General features: G+C 43.1%; 1 protein-coding gene across 8 annotated transcripts in view; it reads left to right on the forward strand.

Moving 5' to 3' along the window:
* The first annotated feature begins 7,165 nt into the window (after window positions 1-7,165).
* The window catches only part of ABCA7 (ATP binding cassette subfamily A member 7), a 58,984-nt gene continuing 49,403 nt past the window's right edge, over window positions 7,166-16,746 (forward strand). For 2 of the 8 annotated variants that reach the window (XM_074204501.1, XM_074204509.1), the window contains exon 1: window positions 7,297-7,995. In XM_074204501.1, the coding sequence (XP_074060602.1) occupies window positions 7,929-7,995 (67 nt within the window). In that variant the 5' untranslated portion in view covers window positions 7,297-7,928. The other 6 variants (XM_074204504.1, XM_074204508.1, XM_074204502.1 and 3 more) reach the window with 6 other exon arrangements.

Consider the following 16,746-nt stretch of genomic DNA (forward strand, 5'->3'; position numbering starts at 1 on the left):
GTCCACAGTGGAAGAGGGCTGATAACAAAAAGATCTACCTCTGTTTTAGGGAGAAGATTGAGGATCATTAAAAGGACTTTGCAATTTCCCAAAGGTCACCCAGCCTACTCTATACTTCTTTTTTAAAAAATTAATATTTTATTTGTTTTTTATACAATAGTTTATATACAATTTATATACAATAGTAGTTTCTACCTATCATTTTGTCATTTTTTGAATTTTACAATTCCCCCCTTCCCCCCCCCCACAGAAGGCAGTCTGATCTTTACATTTTTTCCATGCTATACACTGAATGAAACTGTTTTGAAAGAGAAATCATACCCTTGAGGAGAAAATAAAATATTACAAATAGGAAATTATGCAGTGCATGAGACACTTTTTTAAAAAAAAATTAAAGATAATAGACTTTCATCCTTGTTTAAATTCCATAGTTCTTTCTCTGGCTACAGATGTTATTCTCCATCACAGGTACTCTAAAATAGTCCTGATAGAATGAGTAAGTCCATTAAGGCTGATCATCATCCCATGTTTCTGTTATGGTGCACAATGTTCATCTGGTTCTGCTCATCTCACTCAGCAGCAGTTCATGCAAGTCTTTCCAGGTTTCTCTGAAATCCCATCCCTCCTGGGTTCTAATAGAACAATAGTGTTCCATCACATACATATGCCACAACTTGTTCAGCCATTCCCCAATTAATGGACAGTCACTTGATTTCCAATTCTTTGCTACCACAAACAGAGGTGCTATGAATATTTTTATACAAGTGATGTTTTTCATGATCTCTTCAGGATAAAGACCCAGTCGTGGTACTGCAGGATCAAAGAGTAGGCATATTTTTATTGCCAACCAGAAAGGTTAGATGAGTTCACAGCTTCACCAACAATGCATTAGTGTCCCAGATTTCCCACAGCCCTTCCAAAATTGTCCTTTCTGGTCATATTGGCTAATCTGATAGATGTGAGATGGTACCTCAGAGATGCTTTAATTTGCATTTCTCTAATCAGTAATGATTTAGAACAATTTTTCATATGACTATGAATAGTTTTGATTTCCTCATCTGTCAATTGCCTTTGCATATTCTTTGATCATTTGTCAATTAGGGAAATAACTTAGTTGTTTTTTTTATAAATTTGACTCAGTTCTCTGTATATTTTAGAAATGAGTCCTTTATCAGAAATACTAGTTGTAAAAATTGTTACTCATTTCATTACATTTCTTTTGATCTTGGTTACAGTAGTTTAATTTGGTGTTTGGTTTTTGTTTTTGCAAATATCTAATTTTTTTTTGGCAAGGCAGTGGGGTTAAGTGACTTGCCCAAGGTCACACAGCTAGGCAATTATTAAATGTCTGAGACTGGATTTGAACTCAGGTTCTCCTGACTCCAGGGCCAGTGCTCTATCCACTGCACCACCTATCCGCCCCATCTAGTTTGTTTTTAATGATATCCTTCATCTCTTCCTTGGTCATAAACTGCTTGACTTTCCATAGATCTGACAAGTAAATTATTCCTTGATCTCCTAGTTTGTTTATAATATTGTCTTTTATGTCTAAATCTTGTACCCATTTTGATCTTATCTTGGTATAGGGTGTGAGATGGTGATCTAATCCAAATTTCTTCCATACTAACTTCCAATTTTCCAAACAGTTTTTATCAAAAAGAGAGTTCTTATCCCGGAAGCTGGACTCTTTGGGGTTGTCAAATGGCAGATTATTATAATTGTTTCCTGCTGTCCCTTTTACACTCAATCTATTCTACTGATCCACACTCTATTTCTTAGACAATACCAGGCAGTTTTGATATCTGATGCTTTATAATATATTTTTAGATCTGGCAAGGCTAAGCCACCTTCTTTTGCACATTTTTCAATTAAATCTCTTGATAGTCTTGACTTTTTGTTTCTCCATAGGAATTTAGTTACAATTTTTCTTAGCTCATTAAGGTAATTTTTTGGAAGTATGATTGGTAAGGCACTAAATAAGTAGTTTAATTTAGGTAGAATTGTCATTTTTATTATATTAGCTTCACCTATCCATTCACGCTATACTTCTTGTCCAACTCTGCCTCATTACCCAGTTATAATGTTTTTTTTTCAACATATAAGCACTGTTGAATCCTCCTGTCATTTGTTTTTAAAAGGAAATTTTGCTTTTATCAGTTTCAGGAAACTTCTGTTGAGAAACTTCCCTACTAATGCAATTCAAAACTGGCTCTACAATTTATAATTTGAGAGAATGACCTGGGGCACCTGGGAGCATTGAAAAGTTGAAACTTGTCTAGGCTCATATGCCTATCTGTATCAAAGACAAGACTTGAATGATGAAGAGACAGATTCTCTAGTCCAGGCTGCTTTTGATAGTCCAATTTATCTATTATCAATAGGTATTTTGCATCCACTTTGTTTTTCTTCTGTGAGTAGTTAGGTTGAACTCTCTTGTTTGTTGAAAGATCACATTTAGGAAGCTTAGCCATAAATAAGATATGATCCTTGCCCTATAAATGCACATCAGAGAGTATGGAAACTGGTTCTAACTCCCCCAAAACTTTAAAGATCTTTGATAATAAAATTGCATTTATTCAAGGTATTCCAAAAGTCTTAGTGCATTTCTTTTGGGACCCCTTGTATTATAATAGTGCTTTAAAGTTGGCAAAGCATTTTTCATATGATAACTCATTCAATTTTCACAGCAACCTTGAGAATAAATGACTTCACCAGGATCACACACCTAATATATTAGGCAGCATTTGAACTCCTGACTCTAATGTCAGTTCTTTAGCAGTCTGGTTTCCTCAGAGTGCAGTTTCCTTACACCAACCTATATACCTCTTTCAGTCCTCACAAATTCCCATAGTCAAAAAAAAAATCCATTTCTTCCTTTCTATAGCTAGGTGGCTCCTTGGATGACAGAAATATAATCATAGACATCCAATATTTAAGACTGTGAAGGGTCTTAGCAGTCATTCATCCCGATCTCTTCTTTTTTAACAGAAGAAACCAAAGCTTAGGAAGTTTTTGACTTACCAGAATCACACAGGAAACAATAGGGCTGGGATTTGGACCTGAATTCTCTAAGTCAATGGATTCATCCATTCCTAACATTTTTCTCACTAGGGAACACTTTGTAGAGCCTTGGAGGTCACAGGGAAGCTAAGAGGGTTTCTGTGGGAGGTTCACAGAAGATTGTCACAAACAGGAGAATATGCTAAGTGCATAAAAGGAGAACAAAGGGTAATGAAACCTTGGTCAGAGTTAGGGGCTCAAATGTGGAAGCCTCTGGCAATGCTCCCTGGCAGAGGTTCCCCCTCATTTGACATTAAAAGATAATATGATCCCTAGCCCCTAATCCACCCAGAGCAGGTAATGGATCTGAACCAAAAAGCAGAGACTGTAACCATCTTGCTGATCCACATCTAGGACACTAGGTCCTGGGTTCAAATTCTGCCTCAAACACTTCCTAGTTTTTATGATCTTGGGCAAGTCACTTCACTTTTCTTTGTCTTAGTTTCCTCATCTGCAAAATGACGGTGGGATATGGGATCTGAGAACCTCTAATGCTATCTTCATCTTTTCACAGTCAACTAGGCTAGAGGACCAGGTCTGGAATTAGGAAGACCTGAGTTCAAATCTCACCTCATACACTTACTAGGTATGTGTCCCTGGGCAACATTTAACTGTGTTTGCCTCAGTTTCCTCATCTGTAAAATGACCTGAAAAAGGAAATGCCAAATCATTCCAGTATTTTTGCCAAGAAAATCCCCAATGGGATCATGAAGAGTCAGACACAACTGAACAAGAAGGTTCTTTCCAGTTCATAATCTATGATTCAGTAATCTTCTTACCAGGAATTTGGTAGCTGAACCCTACTGGAATCTCACTGTCCCATAAACCTGGATAGGGCTAGGACACATCTGTTATAAAAACAACAGCTTCTGTTTCTCCTGAACTTGGCTTTCATCTTTCAAAGGGCTTTTTTTTTTTTTAACAAAAATGCTCTGAAGTAAGTTTCAGAGACATGAAAGTAAGTTTCAGAGACAGACATAAAGCCAGGCTCTGCTGTACAGAGAAAGGGCAGTGAATGAGGGAATCACAGGACCTGAGTTCAAATCTCATTAGCTACCAGTTAAACATTTTCTGTCATCACCTTTAGACAAAACTGCAAGACCACCAAAGGAGAAGGTTAGGTGGTCTCCAGGTCTTCCAGCTTTGGGTCCATGGTTGGCTTTTGAGACCCTGACTTGCCATTGGTATGATAACAGGGTATTATCAGACTGTGTTGAACCTTCAGGAGATCTGTAGGGTGGTTCTAGACCTTGACCAGGTTACTTGTTTTCTCAAGACTTCAGTTTCCTCATCAGCAAAATGGTGAGAAAACCACCAAAAGGTTTCTATGTCCAAATGGGTCAAATCTTTAATTTATAAATCTGTTTGTTACTGTTGTTCATTCATTTCAGTCATATTCTACTCTTTCTGACCCCATTTGGAGTTTCCTTGGTTAAGATACTAGAGCAGTTTGCCCTTTTCTTCTCTAGCTCATTTGACAGATGAGGAAACTGAGGCAAACAGGGTGAAGTGACTTGCCCAGGATCACTCAGCTAGTAAGTGTCTGAAGTCTGATTTGATCTTAGTTCAGGTGCTCTAGTCATTGTACCACCAGGTGCTCCCAATCTAACTGTGACTTGGTGTTTTCATAATCTGCTAGCATCAGTTTCTTCATTTGTAAATGGTTAGATCCTCAAAGTCTCCTTCCCTTTAGCAAGATCTCAGAAAAGATTCCAGGCTTCCCTCTCCACCCTCCTGGTTTGGGAACTCCCTCCTCCTCTGGGGACTCCTATTTCCTTACCCACTACTCCCTAGAGACATAGCCTTCATCCAAAGCTTTTACCTATTCCCTAGATGCCTGCTGAGTTGGCCTTTGGCCACAGCAAGCTGCCATTCTCTTTCTGGGCTTTTCCTATCCCTCCCATGTAAAGATGACTTTGCAAAGTTTGCCAGCTTGATCGACTTGAACCCTGGACTAGACAGATGTCATCTAGAAGCAGAACAATCATTCATCTCCTCATTAAAGGGAATATCTGTTCCTGTACAGATCAATCAGGCTGGCTGCCCTCCTAGCTCTGAGACCACTTGTGATTCAGCAAAGAACATCCCCACTTTAACTACATTTAGAGGCAGCTAAGTGGTGTGGCAGATGGCGTGCTGGGCTGACCTCAGGATAATCTTATTTCAAATCCAGATTCACTTAACCAGCTGTGTAACCCTGGGCAAGTCTCTAACCTGCTCTCTGGCTTCGTTTCCTCATCTATAAAATGGGAAGAACAACACCACCTACCCTCCAAGGTTGTTTTGAAGATCAGATGAGATATTTGTAGGGCACTGTATAAAACCTTAAAGCTATAGAAAGGGGGCAATTATTTAACTCAAGAAATACTTATTAAGCACCTACTGTGTACAAAGTTGCCATCCTCAGGGGTGGGGACACAAGGATCAATCAATCATCAATAATATTTATTGAATGCCTATCATGTGCCAGCTACTGCTAGGACTTGAAAGAGAAGAGGAATCCTTCAGGTTAGGATCACTATTATGGGGGAACACACAGAGGAGAAAGGCACTTTTTTGCAGTTTTAATCTGGAGACAGGGCTTGATCCCCCAAAGTATTCCTGGTTTCAAAGCTGGCTCCTAGTAGCCAGAGGCCTGAGAAAAGTACTCTCTGCCTTCATGGAGCTTACATTCTAATGGCAAAAACCAACCCATTGCAGGGAATTGTAAACAGAGTTGGCACACGGTAGAGAAATAAGTCTGTAGAATCGAGATCAGAGACAAGAGAGGAATGAAGGATGGCCATTCTAGATCCTGCCTCAAAATGGAGATTGAAAGGTAGTCACCAATGGGAGGAGCTGGCCTAGGGTGAGGAAGCCCAGGAGAAGGCATTGAGTCACATTGTCAAGTAAAGTTGAGGCAGGTGATCCTGGAGTCAGAAGAACTTGAGTTCAAATCCAGCCTGAGACACTTCCTGGCTGCATGACCCTGGGCAAGTCACTTAACCCCATTTGTCTCAAAAAAAAAAAGAGTAGAGCCAGGACAGTACTGCTCAAAAAACATATTTCTCTAGGTAGATCTCTGCCCAAAAAAGTGCCAGGTGAACAGCCTGATTTGTATCCTAGAATTACAGCTGGTCATTGACACAATCAGAATCTTAAGCATTTCAAGGTTGTTTGTTGTTAATCATTAATATTCTAGCACTAGCCAATATAAAAGAATGCCTAAGATGTGTCCAGTTAACATTTTACAATGACTTCCTCATTTGATGCACCCTCCAACCACGCAGTGGGGTTAAGTGACTTGCCCAAGGTCACACAGCTAGGTGTTTGGATTATGTGTCTGAGGTCAGATTTGAATTTAGGTCCTGACTCTATCCCCTGCACCACCAAGCTGCCCCCCAAGGATTTTACTCTTAAGGGGATGGGGTTATTATAGACCTAGAGAGTCAACAGGGTGAGGTGACTTGCCCAGGGTCTATAGCTAGTAAATGTCTGAGGCCAGATTTGAACTCAGATCTTCCTGCCTCTAGGAATATTTGATTGGGAGTCAGGATTGGGGACAGATACCAGGGAAGGATATTATGGCAGAGCTGGCATCTAAGTCAGACCTTGAAAGGAAGTATTTTCACATGAGGCCACATTACAGGCAGAGGTTATAGGATAAGTGAAGACTGCAAGATGAGAGATGGCAGGAAGAGAATGGGAAGTAGTGGGAGCACTGGGAAAATATTAAAGTCAGGAAAGTGTGATTTTAAATTGTAAAGGGCCAGTGGATCCAGACTAGTGCCAGGTTTGAGTTTGTATTGTGCCCTATTGGCCAAAGGAAACTGTTGAAGGCTTTTAAGGGTAGGGAGGGGCAGAGCATTGCTGGGTCTTTTTAGTGTTCCAATAAAGAATGGATGGGAGGGGCAGAGAGAGGCAACACTGGAAGATCAGTTGGGAGAAAACTGCTCGGGTTAGGAGTGATAAAGGCCCAAGGAGGGTGGTGACTATGGGAGTGGAGAGGTGGGGAACCAGGTGGAGAGAGATTTCAAAGGAACAATCAACTGGCTAGAAATGAAGGGATGACTCAGGTTTTAAGCCTGGATGACTGGGAGTCTGGTGATGCCATCATAGAGGCAGGGAAATTAGGGGGAGTAGTGAAGGTTTTTTGAATCTATTCTTGTGGAGATGAAGGAGCCAAGAAGTCATCTTAGTTGGGAATGTAGGCTTGAAAGTCAGGAGAGAGGGGTGGCTAGGTGTCGTAGTGGATAAAGCAACGGCCTTGGAGTCAGGAGGACCTGGGTTCAAATCCAGTCTCAGACACTTAATAATTACCTAGCTGTGTGGCCTTGGGCAAGCCACTTAACCCCATTTGCCTTGCAAAAACCTAAAAAAAAAAAGTCAGGAGAGAATTTGGGAATGGTAAAATAGGACTCAGAATCATCTATCTGAAAAGAAGTCAAGGCTCATGGGTTCTAGAGCTGAATGGGACCTTAGTGGACATCTGGTCTAAACTACCGGGGCCTTTTTTGGGAGGGGAGGAATCAGGTGATGCAGTGGATAGAGTGCTGGGCCTGAAGTCAGGAAGACTTCTCTTCACATGTCCAAATCTAGCCTCAGATACTTACTTAGTATTAAAAAAAAAATTGGATAGAGTACTGGCCTTGGAGTCAGGAGGACAGAAGTTCAAATCTGGCCTCAGATACTTGACACTAAATAGCTGGGTGATCCTGGGCAAATCACTTAATCTTAATTTCCTTGCATTCAGGGCCCCCAGGAGTCCCGGATCTATATCTGGTCACTAGACCCAGATGGCTCTTGAGGAGGAAGTGAAACTGGTGACTTAGCACAGTACCCCCTCACTCAAATCCAATTCATGTGCTTGTCACAGCACCACTTCCCTGATGTCATGGTCTTCTTTGAGAATGAAGGACAAATATCATCTGATACTTCTTAGCTGTGTGACCTTGGGTAAGTCACTTAATTTTTTTACCTCAGTTTCCTCATCTGTAAAATGAGCAAGAAGGAAATGGCAAACCCAATATTTTTACCAAGAAAATCCCCAAATGGGGTCACAATTGAACAGCAATGATCTTTGGCCTATTGATTATTAACTGACTGGTTATAGGGAAGAACAGCCAGATCCGATCATTGAACTCAGGTCTTTTGACCCCAAAGTCAATGTTTGATTGATTGATTGTTGTTGTTCTCAGCCACCTCACAATAGCCTCCCAGGAGTGATAGAAGATGGTGGATGAGATCCTCAGATTCTGGTGCAGAAAGGAAATGAAACAGGGCCAGGGGATAGAGCCCTGGGGGTGGGGGTGAGGACATCCACATTTAAGAGCCAGGAGGAGGAACAGGAGGCAGTTAGAAGGAGAACCAGGGCCAAGAAATGGGATGTAAACTTAGAGAAGTGAGAATTATCCGAAAAGAGGGGTGGAGAACAAAGAATGGTCTGTCTCCCTGCTGATGTTGAGAGGTTAAGGGAAGGTGAGGATTGAGAAAAGGCCACTGGGCAGTAACTGAGGTCGTGGGAGAAACCAATCATTGGTGGGAGGAATGTGAGTGAGGAAGTGGTTGAGGAGTGACCATTCTTTCTAGAGAATGGGTGTCCAACTTTTTAGCTCTTCTGGGTTGCCTTGTCCAACAAAAACCTGTCAAGGGCTACATAAAGAATTTAAATTGTACTTATCATTCCATGTAATCCATATTACCAATGAGTATAACAATAAAATGTAATAATGTCACATGAATGGGCTTTGAGGACCAATGTGGTGCTTGTGGAGGACTGGACACACCTATCCCAAAGGTTTAGTCATAAAGAGAATAGACAGAAAACAATAGTTCTGAATAGGCAGTGGGTTCAAAGGAAAATGTTTTGGGATGGGAAAGCTCAAGCAAAGGTGTATGGCTAGGGAGAAACAGGAAGGATGAGAACAGTGGAAGTCAGAGCTGGGAGGGACTGTAGGCAATAGGAGGCCGGGGACCTGAAGAACATCTAATAGAATCACAAAACTAGAACCGACCTTAGGTCGTAGAATGGTAGAAGTCGGAGGGAACCTAGACCATACGGTGTCAGAGCTGCAAAGCGCTTTGTATGGGTAAGTAGAGTGCTGGACTTTTAGTCCTGAAGTCCTGAGTTCAAATCAACCGATGACGTTTGTCCCTGATTCTGGAAGAAGGCCATGAAGCCAGGGGCGGTGATTCCATGACAAGTGCCCGAACTAGATCTGAGCGAGGGGGGCCGCGCTAAGCCCCCCAGCCTCCCTTTGTCCTCCAGAGCCCCCTGGGTCCAGTGGCCAGAAGCAGAACCACTGGAGATAGTCCTGGAGGAGCAGCGGTCAGCATCGGGTGACCGGGCCAGGGGCACGCAGCTGCGGGTTGACTTTGCATCGGAGCTCCCATGCTCCGGACTCCAGCCCCGGCTGCGCTAAGCCCGAGCCTCGGCCCTGGCCGAAGTCCTGGACTCCTTTGGTCTGAGTCTGCTCGGGGATCAGAAGGGGTCGGGCCGGCCTGCGGGAGGGGTCCGGGGCGGTCTTCGCCATGTGCTCGCGCCCCTTTAAAGACGTATAGCTGGAGAACGCGGCTGCGGGATGCCAGGCCGGGAGCTTGGGCACACCTGGGGCTGTCCGAGCCGGGGGGAGGCTGAGCCCGGAGCCCCAACAACGCGTCCTGGGCCCTGGCCGGGCTACGGGAGGCCGTACCCGGGCGCTGGCTGGACCGAGGAAGCTCGCGCACCGCGGCCGGGCGGCTGGGGGGCAGCGAGGCCCGGGCCGGCCCCGAGGCGGGGCGCCCCCTCTCTGCTTCGGCGGGGTCTGGTGGGCTGGGGGCCGCGGCGCCTTTAAGGCTCACCTGCCGGCCCGCGGGGCCCAGGAGAGCCCCCCGGGACGCTCCCCGCGCGGGGCGGGGCCGCTGAGTGGCGGGCGCGGCGGCCAATGGGGGCGAGGGAGGGGCGGCGCCGAGGAGATGCCGGGCCGGGCCGCCGCGGGGCTGCGGAGGGCGGGGGGCGGCCGGCCGGGCCCCGGAGAGGAGCCCCTGCCCCACCCGGCGGGGAGCAGGTACTCGGGCCGCGAGGGGCCTTGCAGCCGGGCCCGGCGGCCGAGGTCCGGAGGACGGGGGCGGGCGGCCAGGACCCGGGACCCCAGCCCCTCGGGCCGCGCGCCCAGAGGCCGGCGCAGGCCCGGGGGGCTGCGGGGGGCGGCGGGGGGCGGGAGAGCCGCAGCGGGACCCCCCACCCGCACATCTTAGAGGGAAAGCGCGGACGCGAGCAGGGGGCGTCGGGCTGGGCTGCTGCGGGAGGGGGCGCGGCCAGCTGGGGCTCAGGGGGAGGAAGCGGGGGGCTCGTGGAGCCGCCGCTTGGGAGACCCCCGGGTGCCGCGGAGGAGGAGGGGGAGGAAGGGGAAAAGGAGCAAGAGGAGAGGAAGGAGGAGGAGAGTGGGGATGGTGGTGGTTGGCAGCTTTTGCAAGAATTTTGCATGAGAGAGCAGAGATGGAGAAGAGTCAGTTGAAGGGATGGTGAGAGGGAGTGGGAAAACTTGGGCAAGTTTGTAAACAGCTGCGAAGGAAAAAGAATAAAAACTGAAAAACAGAGATGATAGTGGGAAAGGCCCAGGACCCTAGCTGGGGTTTGAAAGTGGTAAAGAAGTCATCTCTCTGTGTGGCCTTGGGCATGCCGCTTAACCCCATTGCCTAGCATAAACCTTAAAAAAAAAGTCATCTCTCTCTCTTTTACATAATGAGAAATTTTATTTATTTTTTTCCCAACTGCATGCAATGACAGCTTTCTCATTTTGGGGGTAAGATCTTGAGTTTTACATTTTTCTTCCTCTCTCCCTTCCCTCCCCCCTCCCTTTGACAAAAAGCAATCTAAGATAGGCTATCCAAGAGGCCACCTCCTTGTCAGAAATTGGAGGGAGGAAACAGAAGGGATGACATCAGGGAGATAAGGAAGATGAGGAGAAGACTCCAGACTAATGGTTTCGATTTTTTCCATGAAGAATGAGGCAAAATCCTCTTCTGAGAAATTGAAAGGAGTAGTCCATGGGAGATTTGAGGAGTAAAGAGGTTTGTAATATTCCCTGAGATGAATGGGTTAAGGAATAAATGAAATGTGGAAGAATTGTCTGAGGACTTAGTAGAGAAAGTAATAAATTTCTAGTGAAGTCATTCCTCAGAATTGTAAGATCTGTTCCATGATGATAGCTAGTCAAGCCTTTATAAATATTATCTCACAACTCTCCTGGGGAGGTAGGTACTGTTATTAACCCCATTTCATAGAGAAGAAAAATGAGGCAGACAGAGGGGATAATGGACTTGTTTGTGGTCACACAGCTGCTAAGTGTCTGGGGCCAAATTTGAGTTGAAGTCTTCTTGATTACAGCTCCATCACTTTAACCATTGGCACCAAGATGCCATTAGCATGTGAGTTGGAGCTGAAGTAGATGATGAGAATAATCCAGGTTTGAGGTTTGGCAAGATGTGATTGTTGAAAGGACAGACACGGGGCAGCTAGGCAACATAGTAGATAAAGCACCAGCCCAGGAGTCAGGAGGACCTGAGTTCAAATGTGACCTCAGACACTTCATAATTACCTAGCTGTGTGGCCTTGGGCAAGTCACTTAACCCCATTTGCCTTGCAAAAAAACCCACTTTTAAAAAAAGGACAGACAGGAGGTAAATGGATTCAAGGGTATTTAAAAATAGTGTGAAGTTGAATTAGTTCACTTGAGGGATTGAGTTTGGGGAAGGGAGAGTAAAGAGTATAGGAATATGAGTGATAACAAGGGAAAGTTCTGAGGGAAGGAGGGAATTTTAAAGATAAAAATAGATTAGAGAGGAGTAAGACATAGGGAAAGATGGAAGGAGAGTAGGATCAGGAAAAGAATGGCAGAGTAGTTCTGGTTTGGGGGGGTCCTGTGAGTAATTGGGTTTCCTTGGAATTGAATTCGACAAACACTAAGGGGACACTACAGTCTGTCTAGCCCTGGGTTGTAAAGGAGCAGAAAACATGGTCCACTGCATGTTCATGGTCTGGGATTAGGAAAGAAATAGGGACATAGACACAATGACCCCAAAGTCTTAGTTTAAATCTATTAAAGCTGCACTCAAACTTTTAAGACGCGAAGATCTTTCCTGTGCCTGTATATTGATACTCAGTGATAGACATAGGACAGGGGCAGACACAGGGCTGAGGGACTTGAGAGGAGAGAGTGATTTATTTTTCTTTTGGAGGGGAGCATCAGTGAAAGCTCCCTGGAGGAGGTGACATAGAACCTGGATTTTGTTGGGTGAGAAAATTCATAGATTTAGACTTACAAGACACTGTAGAAGCTTTTGATTATAGGAATCTGGATTTAGAGTTAGGAAGACCCATATAAGTAATCAAATCCAAGCCCCTTGTTTTCTTGTTGAGAGATTATCATTCAGTTGTTTTTCAGGCATGTCCAACTCCTTGTGACTCAATCTGGGGTCTTCATGGAAGAGATGCTGAAATGGTTTGCCATTTCCTTTTTCATTTCATTTCACAAATGAGGAAACTGAGGCAAGCAGGGTGAAGTGACTTGCCTACAGTCATATAGCTAATAAGGCTGGATTTGAACTTAGGAAGATGGGTCTTCCTGACTCTGGGCCTGGCATTCTGCTATGCCTCCCAGCTGCCCTTATGAGGAACTGAGACCCAGCAAATTTAAAAGACATGCTCAAGGTCATGCAGCTAGTAGATGTCTTAGGCAGGATTTGAACTAGGTCATCCTGATTCTATCTGCTTCATCCTGCTACCTCCATTGCAGAATAGATAGATAATAGAAAAACCTCCCTTCCCTTATAAAGTGGAATGGATTGTACTCATTAGGCAGCAACAAGTGGGTGCTCCCCTTCTGGGTGTGTTGCTGAGTGATTTTTGTTTTTGTGGGTTTTAGACTGTCTGCTGAGTTTTAATCCAATTCTGAAGAGGTCTTTTGTCAGTCAACAAGCATTTATTAAGCCCTACTACATGCCAGAGAGTATACTAGAGAGTAAGCTGGCACCCTGTCTTCTATCCCTTGCAGGGCTGTTTTCAGGGTCCCAAAGCGTAGACCAGTTCTCTATCCTTTTGTACTTTTCTGTCATTCTTTCCTATCCTCACCCCTGTTCCTTTCTACCCCACCCCAAGCACAGATACAACAGTACCCTGGGTTTAGCAGGGTGTGCCAACCATTCAACCCCTGTTCAAATATCTCCTCCCCAGGTTGCTCTGGCAGCAGTGGAACGCTGGGTCTGATACTCTCTTATCTCCCACAGGGACAAACTCCTCTCCAGAGATCAATTTAAATCGAGTCCTCCCCATTGTGACTTCATGGGCCTTATGTACCATGTGTATCATGTTTATCATGGGCCAGGCCAACTTAAGGCACTTGAGTTGGGCAGGCTCTTGGCCTATAAAGGAAGGGAAGTCATAGAGCTGAGAGAGATTCTAGACTGCAGAACCCAAACTGTCAGTGCTGGAAGGGACCTGAGAAAATTCAGGGGTTAGGTCAGTTAGAACTGACAGAGGTCCCATTAATTTTGGATCTATGATCTTGTGAAGAGAGAGCATCAGATGTCAAAGACCACCCAAAGTCTGAAGGGATTTAGAGAACAGCGAGATCATTTCTGACTGGAGTTGAGGTAGAATCAAAAAATTAAAAAATCAAAAATCAGGGGATAGAAAGGCCAAAATGAAATGTGATATTTGTTAAGGAAGGTAGGTGGCAGGATAAGGAATTGAATGAATAAACACTAACTTCTGAGTGCTGGGGATACAAGTATAAAAGCAAATGTAGTTCTTGACTTCAAAGAGCTCATATTCTAATGGAGAAGACAATAGATTTAATGGAATGGGAGCATTTTGGTGAGTGAGTTGATACACCCTATCCAGGAACAATAGGCAGAATTGATTTTATTATGATTCTTAGTTCCAGAAGGTAGATGCAGAGAGAAGTAGGGGTGAGGAGAAAAGAATGCAACAAGAATTGTCCAGGTTATGATGGAAGTTGAAGGGGTGAAATGAAACTTAGATTTCCTGAAATAGTGATGTCAGAAATCAAACACCAATCAGGATAGATGTTGGAAACGAGAGGGGGTCCCAGGGTAGAAGTAAAAGTGAAAGTAATCCAAGGAGAGTGAAGATGTCACTTCAACTGTAGGGCTTTCCAGAATTAACATTAAGACAGGGAAAGTTTGAAGTTACATTTGTTTTTTTTTTAAACTAAGGCGGTAGAGAGAGAATTCGGGCATTTTGGAAGAACTACTATGCTAAATCCTATAGAGGTAATGTCTTTTGTGGATCCAATGTAATGGAAATTTTTTATTTTTTAATTTCCTTTTATTAATTTTTATTTTTTAGAGCTCAGAATCATTCTTTCTGCAAATTTTGGTTAAAGTCTGTCTTCTGTTAATATTAACCTTCCTGACCAAAAACCTGACTCATGAAAAAATATTAAGAGAAGATGGGGAGGGGCAGCTAGGTGGTGTAGTGAATAGAGCATAGACCTTGGTGTCTGGAGGACCTGAGTTCAAATACTGCCTAGGTCACTTGATACTTACTAGCTGTGTGACCTTAGGCAAGTCATTTAACCCCATTGCATTGCAACCCCTCCCCAAAAAAAGAGGTCAGCTCTATTTTTCGTAGTTGAGAGATTGTTGAGATGACTGAAATCTATCCCATGGTATGTAAAAATTTACTTGGGGTCTTAAATATTTCTTAGATAATGAGCCAGAGGGAGATTCTCAGCTTTCTTCAATATGTAAACCTCTTTCTCCCTCTTTTAAACTATTTGTAAATCCTATAAATGTAGTTTAATTTTACCTATAGAGTGTTTAATTAGGTTTATATTCTTAAGGTATCTATGAGATTATGACTTTGTTTAGTAAATTTGTTCAACTTTTATGACATTGAAGAAAGCATGGCATTATGATTCTGTCTTTTCTTTAACTTTTATGGCCTAAGAGAAATAAATAAAAGAGCAGTTTATGAAAGGATTATTTTCTGTCATTCTGACATTATTTTATCTATAAGAGATCTTGTTAGAATGCTAATTGGGTTCAGAATTATATTATTGTTTGAGATCTGAACTTCTCCATAAGTATAAATAAACCTCGGTTTTTCGAAACTCTAATTTCTGTGTTTTGGTAGATTTATTTTTGCAGTAGTTAGCTCTCACATGAACTCAAAGAGGATAATTTGTCCATAGCGCCAGTAATGATGAGAGAAAAAAAATGGAAGAGACTAAAGAGATAGTGTCTGCAGTTCTAAGCCCTCCCAGCATATCAGAAAAGCTCATATTCATATTGGCAAATAAACAAGATAAAGGACTTCAACAGAAGCAAATATAATTGAAAGGCTTATCTCTAGAAGGACTTGTCCATGAGCTTCTTGGCCTGCTGTATAAAACCTTGCTCAGCATTCCTGGGCTATGGAGGAAAAAAAAAAAGGACAACTCCATTAAAAAAAGGCTTTTAGAGATCAATGAGAAAGAAAGTGGCCTCTTTGCCCCTTAATCTCTATAGCAGAGCTTTTTTGTGATAGCAAAGAACTGGAAACAAAGCATTTGGTCATTGTTTCGGGAATGACTAAATGAGTTATAGGAGATGAAGGTGAGGGAATATTACTCCCCTGTAAGAACTGATGCCTTTAAAGAAGCATTAGAACACTTACAAGAACTGATTCAGAGAAAAGTAAGCAGAACCAGGGAAACAAAATACAAATGACTACAATAATATAAATGGAAAATTGGAGGAAATTAGATAGTTTGGTTCCTGCAATGAGAATGACCTGAATTCAAATCCAGCCTCAGACCCTTTTAAGCTATATGATCCTGGGCAAGTCACTTAACCACTGCCTGTTTCCTCAATTGTAAAAAAGGCATTGATAATAATAGCACTTACTTCCCATAGTTGTTGTGAGGATTAAAAGCAAAAAATAGGTGCCTAATAAATACCTGTTCCCTTTCCTTACTGTATGTGTGATCCTGGACAAACTACTAACTCTATTCCAGACTCAGTTTCCTCATCTATAAATGAGAACAGTTAGCCTTCCAAGAACCCTTTCTTCATTGAGTCTGTGATCCTATGCACATAACAGTAAAATGACTTAACCTCAAAGCATAAATATAGTAACAGCCTTCTTTGCAGAGAAGGGGACTATAAGTATGGAACAATGCATATGCCAGATTTTAGGGGGTAATTTTGTGAATTTCCCCTCCTTATTCTTTGGGAAACCTGAATAACTCTCTGGGAGGAGAGGGAAAGGAGTATGTTGGGAAATGTGGGTGACATAAAAACATAAAATATCAATATTATTTTATAACAGAAAGGGACTTTTATTGGCTGATACATGTAAAAGACATCTAGAAATCACAAAAAGCTCAAGGCATAAGCAATGAGCTTACAAAGAGTAAAAGAAATGAGAAAGGTCTGAGCAAATGAGAAAGCTCTTAGAAGAAAGAGAATGGGGGCGGCTAGGTGGTTCAGTGGATAGAGCACCGGCCCTGGAATCAGGAGTACCTAAGTTCAAATCTGGCCTCAGACACTTAATAATTACCTAGCTATGTAGCCTTGGGCAAGCCACTTAACCCCACTGCCTTGCAAAAACCTAAAAAGTAAAAAAATAAAATAGGAAAAAAGAAGAAAGAGAATGAAAGGAGAGGAGAGCACTCTGAATTTGACCAAAATTACTTTCTTCTACTGAAATCAATTCAGAGT

Source organism: Macrotis lagotis, chromosome X (genome assembly GCF_037893015.1).
Source record: "Macrotis lagotis isolate mMagLag1 chromosome X, bilby.v1.9.chrom.fasta, whole genome shotgun sequence".
In the NCBI taxonomy this organism is placed as follows: domain Eukaryota; kingdom Metazoa; phylum Chordata; class Mammalia; order Peramelemorphia; family Peramelidae; genus Macrotis; species Macrotis lagotis.